This window comes from Aulonocara stuartgranti, assembly GCF_965226115.1.
Source record: "Aulonocara stuartgranti genome assembly, chromosome: 5".
Taxonomy (NCBI): domain Eukaryota; kingdom Metazoa; phylum Chordata; class Actinopteri; order Cichliformes; family Cichlidae; genus Aulonocara; species Aulonocara stuartgranti.
The window spans coordinates 15,422,764-15,442,219 of NC_138943.1; the positions used below are offsets into that span (position 1 = coordinate 15,422,764).

General features: G+C 38.6%; 1 protein-coding gene across 6 annotated transcripts in view; it reads left to right on the forward strand.

The window, feature by feature from the left end:
- The window catches only part of cfap20dc (CFAP20 domain containing), a 34,254-nt gene that overhangs the window by 5,347 nt on the left and 9,451 nt on the right, over window positions 1-19,456 (forward strand). For 4 of the 6 annotated variants that reach the window (XM_082532568.1, XM_082532573.1, XM_082532571.1 and 1 more), the window contains exons 9-13: window positions 35-137; window positions 1,662-1,784; window positions 4,242-4,555; window positions 15,535-15,855; window positions 17,412-17,681. In XM_082532568.1, the coding sequence (XP_082388694.1) occupies window positions 35-137; window positions 1,662-1,784; window positions 4,242-4,555; window positions 15,535-15,855; window positions 17,412-17,681 (1,131 nt within the window). The remainder of the gene's footprint in view (window positions 1-34; window positions 138-1,661; window positions 1,785-4,241; window positions 4,556-15,534; window positions 15,856-17,411; window positions 17,682-19,456) is intronic. The other 2 variants (XM_082532570.1, XM_082532569.1) reach the window with 2 other exon arrangements.

Below are 19,456 nucleotides of genomic sequence, written 5' to 3' on the forward strand. Positions count from 1 at the left end.
GAACTTGTATGTTTCCTTTGGTTACGTCCCACAGGGATCGAGTAGAATGAACCAAAAGGTTACTACAGAAAGTCAGAGCATTACCAACCAGAGTGAGAATTTATCACATGGAGAACCTTCCCACATTCTCAATGAGGGTAAATTTGACAGAGTACAGAGAGTGATTTATTGAGTCTGAATGCTATCTATGAACAAACCCTGTTCATCTTGCTATTTTATCACTCAAACACTTAGCATTGCTTGTTACAGACTTTATTTATCTATTATCTGTTTGTTTGTTTCTTTTTCTTTCTATTTCTTTGTACACTAGCTCAAGCTGAAGTTATGCTTTTCTGGGCTGCATGTACACCATTGTAACATATGTCTGTGTGGACTGGGAGTGTTGTGTATCTGCAGGAACCCATGCCACATTAAACAAGGTTTAGAAAATGAGGAAGAACCCAGGAAATGGGACTAGATAAATATTTAATTGTAAAATGATATTTAGGGGTTTCAACAGGGATTAAAAAAACACAGTTCTTTAACCCAAAAAGAAAAAAAGAGGCTGAAACCTGAAGAACAAAAATAGTCTTTGGAAAGAAGCCAAAAAAATATATTATTTTCACTTCCTCTGCTCATTTTTTTCTGTGCCGATGCTGAGCAGAATGATGATGGGTTATTAAACAGATACTACAAGCACTACTCCCCACACCCTCATTAGGTCATATTTTTTTAGATGTGTTTTTTTGGCATCACGCCTTAATTGAATAGCTGACAGCAAAGAAGGAAACAGAACATTGGGTGAGAGAGTGGTGTGATATGCAACACACCCGCTGGCTGTAATCAAACCAGGGGCATTGCAGTTTTGCACTGTGACCTTTCAGTTACTGGGCAGATATGTTATTGTTGAATCTGTGCAGGTCTTGAGGACCACTTTATCTAATTTGCCAACAAAGGAAATGAAGAGTTCATTAGAGTTTAGGTTTGTGAAGCAGATTCACCTTATACTTGCTGATGTGAAGTGTTAGATATAGGCACAAAACAACTAATGCCTATTTTATGAACTTAAATTGTGGTCTGCAAAAACATTTTCATCATACTTTGAACTAAACATTGGTATAATGAAACTAACTGAAACAGATTTTATCACAAATCTTCAGTGCAAAACTAGCTGCCATTACCTCAGTACCTGTGAATGGTTTTTGACACTAAATCCTCAAAGAGTAAAAAAGTTTTAATATAATAGTGGGGTTTTAATATACTTGATTTCCAGTGCATCTTTTCCCTTAGAGCATAGATGGTTACTTTGCCTTTTCATTTCTTCCAGATACTAGACATCAGTAAATGCATCAGAATCAACAAACGAACAAAATAAGAGTCCTCTTTCTCAGAACATGCTCTTTCAAGCACCTAATAACAGCTTTTATGGCTGGTAATACAGCATTCTTTGAGCATGACAGAATGAAAAAAATGGGATGATTAAAATTCCCTAATTCAGCTGAACATAATGTAGCTGGAAATATTCTCCTCACTGAATGAATGTAAGAAGCTCAGTTACTGAAATGCCTTCATTAATAAGGATTTTCACGGTGCATAATCAATTCACAGATATGCTTCTGGCAAGCTCTAATAACATTGTTGTTTGACTGTTTTGTGTTATAAAGCTTTTGTAATGTTGAAAGTACATTATGTAGGAGCATCTGGCAGTTTACAGCCACATCCCCCTAAAAAAAGAGCAGTTGACAAGAAGGGATCTAAGAAGCTGAGAGTCATCAGTGCTGGAGGAGAAAAGCAAACATCATCAAGTAAGTTGTATGCACTGTATAAACTCACCAGCCACTTGGACCCCATTTTGCCTTCAGCACTGCCTTAATTCTTTGTGGTGTAGGTTCAACCAGTTACTGGAAACATTCCTCAGAGATTTTAGTCCATGATGACATGTAGCATCACACAGATGCTGCAGATTTGTAAATTCCACATCCATGATATAAATCTCCTGTTCTACCACATTCCAAAGGAGCTCTATTAGAGATATGAGCTTTGTGTCACATATGGTCACACTGTGGTTATAAAGGGATGGATGATCATCAGCAATATTTATGTAGGCTGTGATGTTCAAACAATGCTCAGTTGGTAATAGGGGGCCTTAATTCAAGGGATACCGGAGCCATGCTTTTTGGTAGTTTATGCCAAATTCTGATCCTACCATCCAAGTGTAGCAATAGAAAGCAAGACTTATCAGATCAGGCAGGGAATTTTCAGTCTTCTTCTTCCAATTTTGGTGAACCTATACAAGTTTTAGCTGCAATTTCCTGTTCATAGCTGGCAGAAGCAGAACCTGGTGTGGTCTTCTGATGCTGCTGCTGTCTGTCTGTTTTAAAGTCTGACATCTTGTGCGTTCAGAATTGTTCTTCTGCATACCTTGGTTTCGTTTATTTGAGCTTATTTCAGTTACTGTACTTTGCCTTCCTATCAGCTCAAAGCAGCCTGACCATTCTCCTCTGACCTCTGGAATCAACAAGGCATTCCCACCCAGAGAGCTGCCTGCTCGGTGGATATTTGATCTTTTTCAGACAATTCTCTGCAAACTCTAGAGATGGTTGTGTGGGAAAATCCCAGCAGATCAACAGTTTCTAAAATACTCTAGCTCGTCTGGCACCAACAGCCATTCCATGTTCAGAGACACTAAAATCATTTTCTTTCCCCATTTTAATGTTTTATTTGAACATTTCATTTGCATGTCATCCTAACCATTTCTGTTGGCTATTAGTGATTACCTGATTTAATATTTTCATTAATGAGCTGGTGTGCCTAATAAAGTGGCAGTTGAGTGTCTATTCTATGTGTGTTGTGGTGGGCTAAAGGTGTACTATTCTTTTATATTATTAGGTGTTTCAGTTATGGTTAACATCTCCTTGGGATGCTGTACCTCAGCACCATAGAGGGAATAGTGAAAGCTGGGAAAGCTGCAGTCCTTCATCCAGCAGGCAGGAGAGCAAGCACCAGCCTCTGACCCTAGCAGAAAAGTCAGAACATGTAGCCGATGAGGCTTAAAGCAGCCGTAAATAGACACCTGGAAGATGTGTGATATCAGTAAAAGTTAAGCACGACAGCAAGAGATGGGAACACGAGACAAACTAGAGCAATGTACATGCTGGGTGATTTTGATGACTGCTTTGCATGTTATGATTTTAATAAGCACTTTGTTTATGCTTGAGAAAAACAATATGTGTTCCCACTCTTACTTTTTAAACTGGATTGTTGAAGTGTTGCATGAATTTTAAAAGATCTCATTCTACATTGGACACAAGCTTTTCCCCCCTTTTTAATTTTGCATAACCTGTGTCAAGGCCACTTGTGGGATCCCTCCCCCACAAACTCTCCCCGCACTGCTACCCCACACACACACGGACACACCTATACCCACATTGTCCTTGTGAAGTGAGTGCATGTGTTCCGAAAGCTCAATTATGGATGTTTCTCCAGCAGTAAGCTCCTTTGCTGCAGCCCTGCCCACAGACGGAAAGCAGTTAGTTCATTAATGGTAATGTGGCGCATTAAATAAAAGTCAGAGGGACATCTCCTGGGCACAGGGTTTGCCACACAGTGGGCAATTAGAGAAAGTGATTATACTGTCGAGAGATTCAAATGTGCTCACTCATTCAAATTTAGGTGCCCCTTTCTGTGATCTCAGGCTTATCTCGCAGTATAAGGATTCATTGTTTCTCGCATACCAACAGAAGTGGATGCAGCATTCATTAAAGGCTAAAACAAGCTTTTATTCTCTTTGCTATGTATATACATATATGTATATAAAGTTGGCATAGGTGACATTTCATCAGTGACAAATTAGCAGTAAAATGGTTTTCTTACTACTGATGTTTTTCTTCTTTCTTTGTCTATAACGTTTCACTGTACCTAATTAACCTAGCAGGGTTGTTAATAAGCAATACAAACATGTCGGTGCAGGATAACTTCATTAATGCTTATTTTGCCAGGTCGTTGAATGATTTGCAACCCTATTATATCGTTATTATGAATTTCGTGTGCACATATTCAAATCAAATTAGAATGACAGTAACCGTATGATTAAAAAGTAATAAAACAGTGATTTATTGCTCATTGTAATTTGACTCCATGTCTAATTGTTTACATGCGTTGTGAAAGACATACTTGGGAATTTGTACATTTAAAACTCTTAATAACATTTCCTTGCAACTATTCTTTTGTTACTTGATCTTATTTTATCATCTTTCATTTAGATGAGTGTCACACTCCTGCAAAGGAAAGTTCAGCACTCATGGTCACAGAGTCTCAACTGTGCTCTGTGCAGCAAGGTTTGCCTTCTGACCTGAAGGTCTGGAACAGCTGGGAGAGTAATGAAGGGTCTGAGCCTCAGCTCACTCTGCAAAAGGAGGTGTTCACTTTCTCATCCCAGCCTCACTCACCCAAACGAGGACAAGGCCAGGGTGACCAGGAGAAGATGGAGATGGGAGATCATCAGGTTCAGAGCAAGATTGGGAGGCGGTATGATGTCCAGCCCGAGGATGACTTTATTGGCAGTGAAAGTGATGAGGTATGTTAAGGGAGAGACACAAGCACACTGTTCTTTGAGTTCACACACACAAAGTGCCCCTGTCTTGCGGGGACACTTAATGATTATCTGTCAAGCAAAAACTGCTTTATATTACATGCACTACTAGTTTGACATGGAGTAGAAATGAAAAACTATGTCTAATTCACTAAGAAATCCTTCAAAATGCCCAAAGTTTGATTTATCTCTGTTTAATCAGAGTAAGTTTGAAGTACTAGCTTTAATTTCACTTTAAATTTTTTGGTGAGTAGTATTTCATATTGCACATTTCATATTATGCATCAAATTTTCACTTGAAAGGTCAGTGTGGTTATTTATCATCAGATAATTTATTAATGGCTCTGAGACTTGTAACAAAAAGCGATGATTTTCTTTATGCTTAGCAAGGAGATTAAACTATGATCACAAAGAATGATCTTCAAAGACATGCTAATTACTTTTACTCATTTAAAACTTTATAATAAATCTTATAATTCAAAATTAATATCCTTGTTGTGATTCTACAGGAGACAACTCAAATGCAGAACACTGCGCCAGGATTAATACAAAAGCTGAGGCTTTATTGACTGGCAATAAAACATGTCATGTACTTGGTAAAACAAAATAGGAATCCAGAAAGGGGCATAAGAAAAATAGAGACAAAAAATGAAGGAGGGACAGGCCAAAGTATACACAGAGATCCAATAAGAAAACAAAAAACAGGTGGAATCGGTGTTGGGAAGACAAAGACAGAATGTAAAGTTACAGGAAACAAAGAGGAAAATCAATTACCAAAAAAATATGAAGCAAACCCCAGAAATGAACAGGAAACTAACACACATACAAATTCGAGGAGATATGTTGAATCAATTACATTATGTAAAGTTAAATTCAAGGTTTTATTCACGCTAGGCTGTACCAGTTCCTTTAACAAATATGATCACTGCTACTGTGTGAGGAGCGCATGTTGTCTGTCCAAGATGTGGGCATATGTTTTCTGCCCAAGCATGAAACTCAAACACCCATTGCCTCTGAGAAAGTCAATGCATTAAGTAATTTATAAATCTGTAAGGCATGTGAGAGAATAGTGTGTCGCCGCTCAAAAAAACAAAACAAAACCCTGTCCAAATTAAGACACAAAATGCATAAAATTGTGAACCTCATTGTGCTCACAAGAGTGCTTTTCAAAAGCGTGTGTGCATGAAATGGGGAGAAAGCTTATTGAGATGCTGAGACAAATTGATGCGTGCTCAGGCCTGGATCATAAAGCACAGTGTGAGTGCAGTCCAGCAGACAAGGGGGAAGGGAGTACAGTCGTGCATGGGCACAGTACAAGACAACCATGTTTAGTGTGAACAGCACATCTTAAGAAACACAAGGCCAGTGATCTTACAATATCAAACTCAACACTCTTTTTGTTTTATGGCAGTTTTAAATTAATGCATTATATCTACAAGGTTAGCAACTACATTGAATAAAAAAATATTAATAGTGCATGTTATGATTTTGTATTTTGTATTGTAAGAGCTTCTCCTAAGGCTCACATTTATCACTGACATTGTGTACAGATCTAGATGTACATGTTGAAACTGAAGAGCCAGGGTTATTGTATTGGGAAAACAGTAAAACAGATTGGTTTCAAAAAATGAATCTTTTATAGTGACCTTTGTAAATTGCATGTATAACCTTTCTTCCATAAAGCTCTATCCAGGTTGAACATTTCTTTAGAATTTGCATGAAATATTGGTTTGGAGAATGGTTTTATAACTACTTTCACCTCTGTCAAAAGAGCACAGCCATTTCAACTTCCTTGGCTGCCAATTTATAGTGTTTGTTAAATAATCTAATAAAGGGCCTATCAGAACACATATAAAGAATAAAAGAATACTGTAGGGATTTATTGCCTCAGCATTGGGCATTGTATAGTTAGTGCAGCATGCTTTTTCTGTTGTTTCTTTTCTTTTTCTTTTTTTAAAGACCTCAGTACCCTGCTGTCCAAACCAGAACAATGTGTGTGAACACTAGACTGATTGAAAAAGTACCTATAAGGTGAATTGTAAAACTTTTCTTGTTTACTACTTTTTTTCTTTATCTTTGCTCTTTTTCCAAAAGGCATTGCTTTGTCTCAATATTATTTCTATCTCTGCCACCGTGCTTTGGGGAAACTGAGTTTTCAGTAATTGTGTTTAACCGTTAAGGTTGACATCTACATACAAAGAAAAAAGGAAATTATAACAATTCACATATAGTAATGTCACTTCTTAATACAGAGTTTGTAATCTGTTTGCATTAAAATGCTATTTTGGGGGATTTATAATAGCGCTATAATAAAAGGTTAGCAATGTAAAGGCATGAAGACATTTATTTTTGTGGCTGGCCTCATTGCACATGCATTTTCAGGAGTTTCTTTTTCAGAGTAGAAACATTTGGGAAGGGAGAATTGAGAAGTCAGTCTTACAGCTGTAATTTACTGAGGTTTGCGGTAGGCAGTTTACTGCTGTGTGTGCCATTGTTTCATACTGAATGAAAATCATCTTTTAACTCATTTGCGCTTGACATAGCTGCCAACACTCTTATTTGAACAATCCCTTTAACGCCACAGTGGCACAGCTGCCTGCCAGAGTTTTCGGTCTGTCCTATAGGTCGTCACTCAAGTCCTCACCTCGATAGCTTACCTTTTTCTGAGCTGTTCTTTTCTTCTTTTCTGTTACATATTGTGTTTGTTACGTAACACTGAAAGTATCTGTCAAAACAGCTGTTATTGGACCTCAGGCTGTTGTTAAACTTGTTAGAATAATGCCATTTACTGTAACTCTGGATTTTGTAGAGGCATTCGACTCACAGATTGAGACTGAGTGTTGTCCACACCTGGGTGTGTATCTGATTTTTTTTTTTCCTTTGAGTTCAGTAAAATACCTGCAATATCACGCAGCATTCAGAAAAAAGGGGTGTGTATTTTTGCACATGTGGCACAGCAGTAGCTTTATTGGATCGCTCTGGATCTAATGGTAAATAATGTTCGGCGTTCTTCTACACCACTACACAGCTGTTACACACAGATTACATGGTTTTGCCCTCCATCACATGTTTCAGGATTCATCCAGAGCATCTGCCCTGATCCACCAAGTCCCCACTCAGTGTCTGACTAAAGATTTCACCATTGCCTTAGAGCAAATCGATTTTCCCTCTGTGGCCTCTCCCTAGTCTGAATTACCATGGGAAAAACACATATATAAAACCTAGACTTATACAATATTGTTTCCATCACAACAGAGGCAACAAGCTATGCCTCTGTTGTTAGTTGTTCTTTATTTGCGACCGGTCAATTTGGGCTGCTCTTGTTAAATGGTGTTGGTGATTACTGAAATAAACTGACTACGTTTGTGTTTAGAAATTGGAGAATTGTTAGTGGATCACCCTTAGAACTTTCTGCTTCCATCTGTTTTTTCTAGTCCAATTACAGCATCATACTAATTTGCCCTTCTTTGTACCTCTTAACGGTAATCAGCTGCTTTTACTCAGCTGAAAGCCATTTAAAACCAGTAACAGAAAGAACTTTTATGTTTTCATTCTCCCCACCTATGACTTTTTGTTTTCTGGTCAGTAACTATTATTCCTCATAATGAAAAAGCTGCTATAAATGCAAAAGAAACCAGAACTTCATTTCTGTCAACAACAAGAGAGACCCATACCTGTTTAAAGGGTGACTGTTATAGAACATCTCACTGTTTTCATAATGCTGTTAATACAGCTTTTATACAGTAACAATAACAATGCTTATGTGACATGACTAATTAATGACAGAATCAATTTCATAAAGACCAATGGAGCGTGGTGCGAGCTTGCGTGTCAAGGACATCAAGGGTCCTTGCTGCTACTACTGCACATTCACCCAGTGTATCTCTCTCTCTCTCTCTCTCTCTCTCTCTCTCTCTCTCTCTCTCTCTCTCTCTCTCTCTCTCTCTCTATATATATATATATATATATATATATATATATATATATATATATATATATATATATATATTAGGGGTGCAACGATACACAAAATTCACGGTTCGGTTCGATACTTTGGTGTCACGGTTCGATATTTTTTCGATACAAAAAATGTTCATGCATTTTTAATTTGTCATTTATTAAAATTATAAATATATTTTTTAACTCAAAAGTACAGTTTTTAAATTTAACCCTAACCCTTGTGCGTGTTTTTTATTTTGACAGCGAATGCGCACCTGCGGACCACTTATGTGCAGCCCTGGTTATTTAGCTCATCATATCGCAGCCACAGAAATTATTTTGTCCATGAAACCATAAAGCTGCACTTTCTTTTTGCCTTATAGTCTGATTTGTCATAACTTCTCCGTTTTGTGGTAAGCTTTTCTTTGGCTGTCACTTCTTCACCCTGACCTGTCTTATTTGGCTCAGCAGAACTGAAATGCTTTTAAACACGTACTCACATAAGCTCAGCGATTCTCTGCGCGATCAACCTCTCACATGTTTAAGCTTGCTGCGGGAGATTTCACTTGTCATGTTTGCATAGTAAGCTAACGATTAATAAGACGATGTCAGAGGAATTGGTGCGCAAATTATCATCACTCACAGATCAGTGCTGTCGCTCTCTATACACAGTTCGCACGATTGCAAAGTGAAAGCAAAAAAACAAGCGCAAATTCAAACGCGACTTCAATATGTCACATATTGACAGTGGCTCACCGATGCCAATGACATAATTACCCAGCTACATTTCTGAAAGAATGCAAAAGCATTGACATATATTTTTCCTACAATAGCCCGATGGGCAGGGAAGAGATAGATTTTGGTAGCCCGACTGAAAAGATCGCTAGCTCCGGGACGTCGGGCTAGCGATATTGCAAGCCCTGTATCTGATTGAGGAATCACTCATCTTTGGAAAAGAGAGTTTATTACAGAGAAATGTCTCTTTCCAAAATAAAAGCTATACTATCCGCTTCTTCTGGGCTATATTCTCAGCAGCATAAGGAGAATCATGTGTATATACATACATATATATACATATATATGTATATATACATATATATATACGTATACATATATACATACATACATATATACATATACATATATATATACATACATATATATATACATACATATATATATACATACATATATATATACATACATATATATATACATACATATATATATACATACATACATACATACATACATACATACATACATACATACATACATATATATACATACATACATATATACATACATACATATACACATATACATATATACGATTTTTGCACATGTCGAGGAGCGTGTCAGGCTACATTTCACTGTGTGTTATACTTGTATAACTATGCATGTGACAAATAAAGAACCTTGAACCTTGAAGGGAATGTCTTTAGCCGAGAGCCACACCTTCTGTCCAAGGTCATTGGGAGGGAGTGGAAGGCTGACAGCGATGGGCATAATGCTGGTTTCTCTCGACCGTCTTGAGGAGGTCCTCCCTGGTCCGGGTCCACACCTGCCTCCTCCTCTGTAGTTGTTGCTGTACTGTTGGCATGGTGAGGTGAGCTTCTATGGAGGGGAAAGAGTGGAGCCTGGTACCCTAGAAATGCTTCGAAGGGCGAAAAACTAGTAGCAGAGGATGTAAGAGAGTTATCTGCGTATCCCAGCAATGTCAGTTGTGAGGACCAGGAGGAAGGGTTTTGGAAGGTTACACAGCGGAGAGCCGTCTCCAGTTCTTTATTTAGCCTCTCCAACTGGCCAGTGATTTGAAGATGAAAACCTGAGCTTACACATACCTTGGCTGAGAGTGCAAAACAAAAGGTCTTCCATACTTGGGAAATTAACTGGGAGCCCTGGTCAGAAACAATTTTTGTAGAGATCCCATGAAGCCTGAAAACATGATGGGTCAGTAATTTTGCAGTTTCAGTGGCAGTGGTTAATTTCTCGAGACTGGTGAAGTGAACAGCCTTGGAAAACCTATCCACCCATAAAAAGGTGTAGTGCTATGTAGGACCAAGCGCGATGAGGTGTAGGTAAACATTGCAGCAGACCCAAAGGGCATTGAGTGTTACTCTTACTACAAACACAGCTAGAACATGCTGCCACATAATCATTTACATCCCTTTCCAATGATTCACACCACAAGTAACGCTTGAGGAACAATATAGTTCTAATCACCCCAGGGTGACAGTTGAACCAGGCAGTGTGAACCAGTGGATGACTGTAGAACAGGCGGCCCGGTGCCAGTGTCTGGTTCATCCTGCAGGGCTTTTTGAATTTTCTCCTCAAAGTCTGATGTTAGTGAGCCCACTGTGCATGAAGAGGGGAGAATGTTTGGGGGTTTGTTGAGTTAGTGGCAGCAGAAAATGGGACAGGAGGACAGGGCGTCTGGCTTTTTTCTATGGAACTATTTTCTATGGAACATCAAGTACCATAGAAAATAGTGAAGTTAGAGCAACTTAGAAATAAAGACCAGTGAGCCTGGCGAGCATTGAGTCGTTTAGTACTCCTTAGGTATGTCAGGTTCTTGTGATCTGTCCAGATGACAAAAGGCTGTTCGGCCCCCTCTAACCAATGCCATCGTAGTTCTGTTCAGTTGGAATTAGCTGGTGTGAGAAGAAGGCACAGGGCTGCAGCTTGCCTTGTGGACTGGAGCATTGAGAGAGTACTGCCCACAACCCCCGAGTCAGATGCATCTACCTCCACAGTAAACTGCAGCTTGGTGTCAGGATGGACAAGAACAGGTGGTGATGTGAACAGCTTCTTTAGTTAGACAAAGACAGCTTCAGCTTCTGAGGACTAGAGAAAGTATATTTTAGTGGAGATAAGGCGTGTTAGGGGTGCAACTACCTGGTTGTTGTTGTGAATGAACCTCCAGTAAAAATTTGCAAAACCGAGGAACCGTTGGAGGTGATTACAAGAGGTGGGGGTTGGCCGGTCCGGTCCACCACTGCCTAAATTTTCACTGGGTCGGTCTTCACAGGATCATCTCACACTTTTGTTTAATCAGTTTTCCGTTTGATGTTTATTCAGCTGTAATCTCAGCCAAACCGATTTACTCACGAACAAATAAAACACTGAAAAAAGCCAAACAATAACATTTTTAAGTTATCTAAGTGACTTATATATCATGTTTAACACGAGTAGCCCGTGGGGGGGTTGAAAACGATATGCCGGGAGTTCGCTCTAGTGAGCCTTGAACCTGTGACATATGATTTGGCTAATAGCATGTTTCCTGTATCTTCGATTTTCCACAGATATAAACCAATAAAAGTTAAACAAAATTATAAAATAAAAAATTGGAACATAATGTTTGGGTTTCAAAGGAACTGAAAATAAATGTCTTGCGAACACCTATCTGGTGAAAAAAACTGGAATCTTTATATTAACACATAACTGTGCTACAGTATTGTTTGGTCTGTGATTTTAGGTAGCTATTAGGTGGTTGCTAGGCAACATGACAGACTGATAATATGAATAATTAGTCATTAAATTATTGTTATTGTTGTGAAAATTAAGATAATATAATCCTTTTTATAAGGCGTTAAAGGTCCATAGATGCTACAGATGGGTCATTTTAGGCTGTAGGTGGGTGGTTGCTAGGCAACATCATGACATCAATATAGGATCAAACAATATATGATATATAGATAAGAACTTTCAGGTGTCTAAGATGTACCTGTGTGCCAAGCTTGTTTGCCCAACTCCTAATTGTGTAGGAGGGGTTTGCAGACAGACACTGGATTTGTGTAGTAAGCTTTTGTTATCTATATTTGTAGATTCTGATACCAGCATTCGTTTTTAAAACACAACTCAGTTGCTATCATGAAATAAATTTACAGCAAGATATTAAACTAAATAAGTCATGTATATGTTTTTCTAAAGTGTTGTTTTGTTTTGGACAGGTATTGCAGATTGTGTGTTTGTGTAAATAATAATTTTGCTCTAAAGACATTTAAAAGAACATTATTTTTCCTTATACTTAGGAAAAAAAATGAAAATTTAGACAGAGATTTCAGTTTTGTACATATATTGATGTAATGGAATAATAAGATTTGCATATAAAACCTGGTTTTGATTTATTTGTGTCAGGTTGTTCATTTCTCAACTTGGAGCAATATCATCTTTCAAGGTGTTGCGTCAGCTTCATACAATTCTTTTGAGCAAGCATTTGCTCTTAAACATAGAGAAATATTAAAAGCAAAATAAAGAAATGAACTTTGATTGTATAAACTACTTTGAAATACATTAAAACCTCGTTTATCTTTTTTTTTCCAATATTTTCAGGGAAGTGCAGTTTTTTAAATGCAGTACCTAAGCCAATGGACCGTGAATTAGTTCATTAAAATGCATTCAGGCTCATAAAAGCACCCGTATCAGGATTTCAGTAATACATATTGTTTATTGTTTATTCACCTGAATGTAAAAAATTGATAAAGTGTTGAAAAATGAGGGAAAACAAATAACATATAGAGCCGGTAAGCTACAAACCTCAAGGGGCTTGTGATAACCTTTCACCCCACAACAAAGCTCAGAGATGAAAGAAAACACCAAAAAAACAGACAGCATAAGGAAAAAATATTGATCTCCAAGGCCCAAGGAAAGCTTCGAGCTCTTAAATTCATGAGAAACAAAGACTACATTATGAACAAAGAAATGTTTTTGTGATAACAATCTGGTTGTGAGTATGCCACAACTGTGATTCTTTCTATTGTATGAAGAACTGGCAATGGCTGACGTGAAAAGTGAGAGGATAGTAAACAGCATCTTGTTTTAAATACTTAATCTTTCAATTCCATTAGGAGCAGCATTTATTAAAATGAGTGCGATACATCTATTTTTCAGGGTGAGGTATTTAATGCAAGTGATTTGTAATTTTAGTTTTTTTTACTATTGTCATATTTTTTTTTAATAACTGTTGCGATGAGTTCTAAGTTTGATCCAGATTTAGAGTAAAAGAACAACTTCATATGAGTAGAACTCCCTTATTCTCTGTCTGCACATACAGTACTGCATGTATGTTCCAAAAGCTAAATACACAGTGCCAGCATCTGGATGATGTAGTTAGCTTTTTACATCTGTGTTGATTACACTTACTTACCTTGGTTCAGGATGGTCAACGGTTTTATTTTTATCCATCCATTTTCTTCCACTTAACTGATTACTTAACTGAAGCCTTTCCCAGCTGTCACAGAGCAAAAGGCAGGGTACAACCTGGAAAGGTCACCAGTCTATCGCAGGGCTAACACATCAGTAATTAACCTAACCTACCCCCAAGCATGTCTTTGAACTGTGAAAGAAAGCCAGAGGGAACCTACAAGTAAGTACAGGGAAAACATGCAAACTTTGCACATAAAGACCCCATCTGGCTGGTCAGTATTAACCTAGGACAGGGGTGGGCAACTCGAGGCCTCGAGGGCTGGTGTCCCTGCAGGTTTTATATGTGTCCTTGAACCAACACAGCTGATTGAAATGGCTAAATTAGCTCCTCAACATGTCCTGAAATTCTCCAGAGGCCTGGTAACGAACTAATCATGTGATTCAGGTGTGTTGACCCAAAGTGAGATCTAAAACCTGCAGGGACACCAGCCCTCGAGGCCTGGAATTGCCCACCCCTGACCTAGGACCTTGTCACACAGTGGAAATTTGTATTTATCTTGTATATTGTTTTTATTCAGATTTTTAGTGTTTATTTATGAGTGTTGTTTTGTTTGCATGGTTTTATTTTGTTTCTATTGCATGGTTTTTAGTGTTTTATGTGACATGGTTTTTATCCACTGTGGACTGGCTGCACATGGGACAAATTAGCTGATAGGGACCACCTGCTGAGGCAGGGGTGTGTCCAGAGGTGGCCTATCAGCTGTGTAAAGACCTTTTAAATACAGGCTAGCTGAGCACTGAAGGAGAGAGGCCCCAGACTGGAAGGTTAATGCGGCGACCAAGTCCTGACCTCATGGAGCGGCAACAGTAAGAGACAACGCGTGTGATTGGCAGCAGGGCAGAGGTTTACCTCTGCCTGCATTTGACACCGACGCAAGGGGAGCTGTGGCGGTGGTCGCATCATGGATTCGGGTGCAGAACGCAAGCCGGGCTGGGAAGTGATGGGCCAGCGGAAGGACAAGAAGATGGATGGCTCTTTCTTGTCTGCTGAAGACGGAGCTGGCGTGGACTCTGCTCTAAAGGAGGAATTCCTGGCCTGCTGATGGACCCATAATGAACATGTGGCCTAATTATAGCCCCCTGCTATAATTGGGGGGGGGGGGTTTAGTGAATGTAGAAAATGGTAGTTTTACGGGTTTTAGAATTGTTTTTAGTAGAGAGCGAACATTTTATTATGTACATTTTAAGGGTGTTTTATTTGTGCTCCCTGGCCTAGTAATAAACTGTTTCTGATCAGACCTGCATTCCTCTCTGTGCCCATGGTATCTGACTTGCTTGCTCCCCCTTGTATTTTAAAGAATCTTTCTTTTTAGCGTGACATTCTGGCGCGACCGCTTTAGTGTTCGCCACGCGCTACAACCTTCTTATGGTGAGGCAACAGTGCTAACCACTGCAGCACCAAGGTTTTTTTTTTTTCTTCATTTTTGCTGGTATGAATCCAGATTGTAATCTCAATGTGGAAACGAACTGCAAAGGATCAGGTCTCTTTCAAGAATACAGACTTAAATGTGTGATATGCAGATCTCTTTGTGTTGAGTATTCCTTTTAATGCTGAGACGACCAGTGTAGTTCTTGCATATGCAGTATCTTATATAATCTCTTTGGTACAGTAGGATGTGGGTTTGAAACTACAATACCGAGTTGCAGCGCTAAATCTGAAGGTGTGAGAGATTAGCAGATAAGAAGAAAATGCTATTATAAATGTGAGGTTAATTTAAAGCTCAAACACCAAAAGAGAGCACGACAGAAACATTAATCAACTAATGGATAGAATTGAATAATTTTATTTCCCAATGGTGTCCTTGTATTTCTTTCAGGATAACAACTTCACCATGTTCCAACATCAACAAACAAGTGGGTCCAATCTTACATCTCCCAGAACACAACTTGAAGGTCACCCTGGATCTCATAATGTGAACCTAACACCTCCACGTAACACCAGTATGCAGCCTCATTCCAGTGGGAAAGCTGAACCTGGGCTGTTTCCCACACGGTGCTTCTCACCTAATGGACTGGAACAGAAGCGTGGTCCAAGAGTTTCAGAGAAAGTAAACCGGGTTCTTGATGTGAGCAGCAGCATATCAGTTTGTAGAAGACTCCTGCAAGAAGTCAAATTGGATGATTCAAAACAGCACAAGGTAGGGGTTACAATTTTAACAACCATCAGCTCTCACCCGGTATCATGGCTCAGTATTTTTGTGATAGTTACTCATAGCTGAATAGTGCTCAAATTTATTGCTGAAAAAAAAAAGAGATTCAGATCACCTCTTATTGTGTCAACACCCAGGATGGCATGCTCATTAAGATGTCACACTGACCAGTGAAGACACACTTTACAACCCATGAAAAATCGTGTTCATTTGCATTGAAAAGAAAAAGTTAATATTTGTTTTATTCATATTTTTTATATTTACTTTAAGATCTTTAATTTTATTGTTTCAATTCAATTATTTGCTGAAAATGAGTGGGGTAAGGGGATGCCCATAGCTCAAAATTAGAGAATTAAAATTGCAGCATTACAGAGCTTTTGGACTCATTCAAGCACATTTTTTGGTTTCATGCACTGCAAATTTGCAGTCTTATTGTCTGAGCCTGAGTCTGAGTCACTCACAACAAGCCCCGTAGGCAACTGTTTCCACTAAAAAAGCTTTGATGAGTCCACTACACAATATTTGTCTAGGACCAATCATCAAAAACACAAAGTTATCAAGTGGCAAAAAAGAAAAAAAGTTGAGACTGAGCAGGCTAGCTCAAACAACCAGACATGTTTGTCTGAAGTTGTTGGAGTCCACAGCAGAATAGAAATGAGGGCTAATGTTTATGTTTTACCCCCTTGAAAATTGATTAATGCAGCATGGTTTAATGAAAATTATTTTGATTAAATTCCATCTTTGGTAGATGGGTTAACTCAATTCTTTTAGTATGCAGTCATAAAGGTGCTGAGCTCTAACTGTGATGTGCAAGTGGGGGTTTGGAGTCCTTGTGGCAAATGTGCAGCTTATTAAAAACTTTGATGTTCGTACACCCAGCTGTCTCTCTTTACTCATAGTAATGTGTGATCACTGCTGATTTGGACAGCTAAAAAGAGCTGGGGAAAAGGTTTGCCGGATCAGTCTATGGTCTGTTACAAATTGAGGTAGGCCCCAGCACCAGTTGAAACGATCCAGGATCAGAGGATAGTCAACTGAAGCGATCACAAGGCCTGAAGGGAGATCTGTCACTTGATGGTTGCTTTCTGCATTTACACAACTTGCTGCTGAGTGATATCCCAGTTTCCTTCATCAGTGTAGCTCCTGACTGCTGATTTGTGCCAACTACAGCAGGCAACATGCAGTGAAGGCTTTGACTGAAAGATTGTCTGATGAATATGACAAGGAGTTTGTTTCCCTCCCTGCAGCCTTGGTTTATTGACTGCTATTGATTCGTCACCAGGGTATCACAAGACTTCCTTACACTTTGTCAGAAAAATCCTGTTACCATAGTCTGCTAAATCAATAGATCCACAGTTAAAAGACATTTCCTCAGTGGGTCAAAACAATGGCGTATGTCCAGAATTGCCTTGAGCTCTATCTGGGACTAAAGCTTATTGTTAAGACTTTCAGCACTTTATTTGTCTGCACAAAACATTATATCAGTGTGTATATCTGACTGTGACTAAGTGCAAGGTATTGTATTGTGGATTGCTCCCAAAAAGGTAATCTCCGTTTTATTGGTGATAAATTTGAAGGAGGAAGAAGAAGATGAGACACTAAAGCCTGTTGATTCCAGTCATTGCGACTCGGACCTGCTCGGCAGTCCGCAGACACAAGATGATGAGGAGCTTCGAATGCTGGCTAGCCTAAAAAGAGAGCAAGAGGAAGATGAATGTAAAGCCTCGGGCCTCAGTGCATCTCAGATCCACCGGTGTAATGTCAGCATCAGCATGAGCAGTGACGATACTTCTACATGGACCCACATCTCTCTGGTCTGTATTGTCCAGCTTTGCTACTCTTCATATTTTATTGACTCTTCACTAACAAGCAGCACATGTGCAGCTCATCTACCACTTACAATCATTAGCACGTTGTTCCTCTTTTTGTCCTCCTGTCTCGAATATTTTGTTTGACCCGGGTTGATCCTCATTCTTGCTCATTTCCATTTCAAACCCCAACTTACACCACCATGAAGTGCTAATGCACCTCTTCCACCAGTATGTTTTTGCATTATAAAAGGTTATTGAGATAGAAATACATTAATTGGCCTCTTCCAGTTTTTAAATATACACTGGCGCAATATCCACAGGTCCCTCAGTGACTAAAAATTATTTAGGTCATTTGAAAATTTCCCCAGAGATCTTTTTAGAATTTAAAGATGGTGCAGTTTTCTCTCGGCTATTGAAGGTCATTTAGATCTATGGTCCATTAACAAAAGTATGTTTCACTTATGGAGAGATAACACTATCATGCCTGGCTCTGCTGAGTCCACTGTAGGATCCCCAGTGAATAAAATCATTACAAATTCTTGAGTTATACGCCTGTTACCATTTCTGTATATTCAGGTATCCATTAATGTCCTAAGATTTAAGGACACAATGAATAGTGCTATTACCTCAGGGATTACCACCTCATTGTTTCTATTGAGGACACAATTATGTGGCCACCAATAAAGACATGTATCTTTAGACCCCACTTTAGGATTTACATTTTACTCTATCATGCCCTGAAGTTATGTTTTTTTTTCTTTCTATCTTTCTTTTTTTTCAATTAGCTGTTGTGTTTATAATTGTAATGTATGGCAACAGCACCACCAACAGTATTGTAAGAAAACACTTTGCTGATAACGTGAAAGTGAGGAAGATAAAGAAAGATACCACACATTAAACAGATCACAAATGAAGAGAAATAGAGATATAACATTTTAGTGAATCTAACACCTAAAACTTCCATCAAAAGGATAGATTTCTCTAAAAAAAAGACACTAAGTGATTTCAAGACCTAAATAGTCATTGTCTGGGGCTGGGACTCCTCCATTGGCAATGATAATCCATCTCTGGACCCTGGATGTTGTGATTCAAGTGGTTTCTGCTGCTGTGATTTATGGCAGTGCAGACTAAACTTAACCTCCAGACAAACGTGTGCTAAGCTTCCATTACAATGTTGAAAACAAAACACTACAAAAAAAATATATTACGTATATAAAAAAGTGTTATTATTTAATTCTTCAATAAAGAGTCTTACATGTAAAGAAATAAAGAAAAGGGTGCAAGAATAATGGCAGATAAATAATTGTAGTTTCATATTTTTTTGGTAGCTCATTCCTATTTGTAGGCAGCACAGTATTTAAATCCAAGTACAGCTGTTAGAATGTCCTATGACCTGATATTCTAAGTACTGTATTTAAATTTAAGCTCTGAACAAGGCAATCTTTGTAGAAGAGCCTTGTAAATAAACGGCATACAGTCTTGCTCTCTCCCTGTTTGTTAAGGATGAGTATCCCACAAAGAATGACCTGTGATAGATCACAACACACTGTGGTTAAGCAAACATGCATATGAGCCACTGTAAAATAATCTCATAAAAAATAGTTTTTTCTGTATAAAAAAAGTAAAATAAATTTCTCTTTCATTTTCTAAGTTGTCTGGGATCCAGTAAGCATCCTACGTATTTAGAAACACTAACAGATTCAGTTTTATGACCATGGGGGGAGTACGCTGGTTACTTTGTGGTGACCTCGTGAATAGCATGCACTTAGTTTTATCAC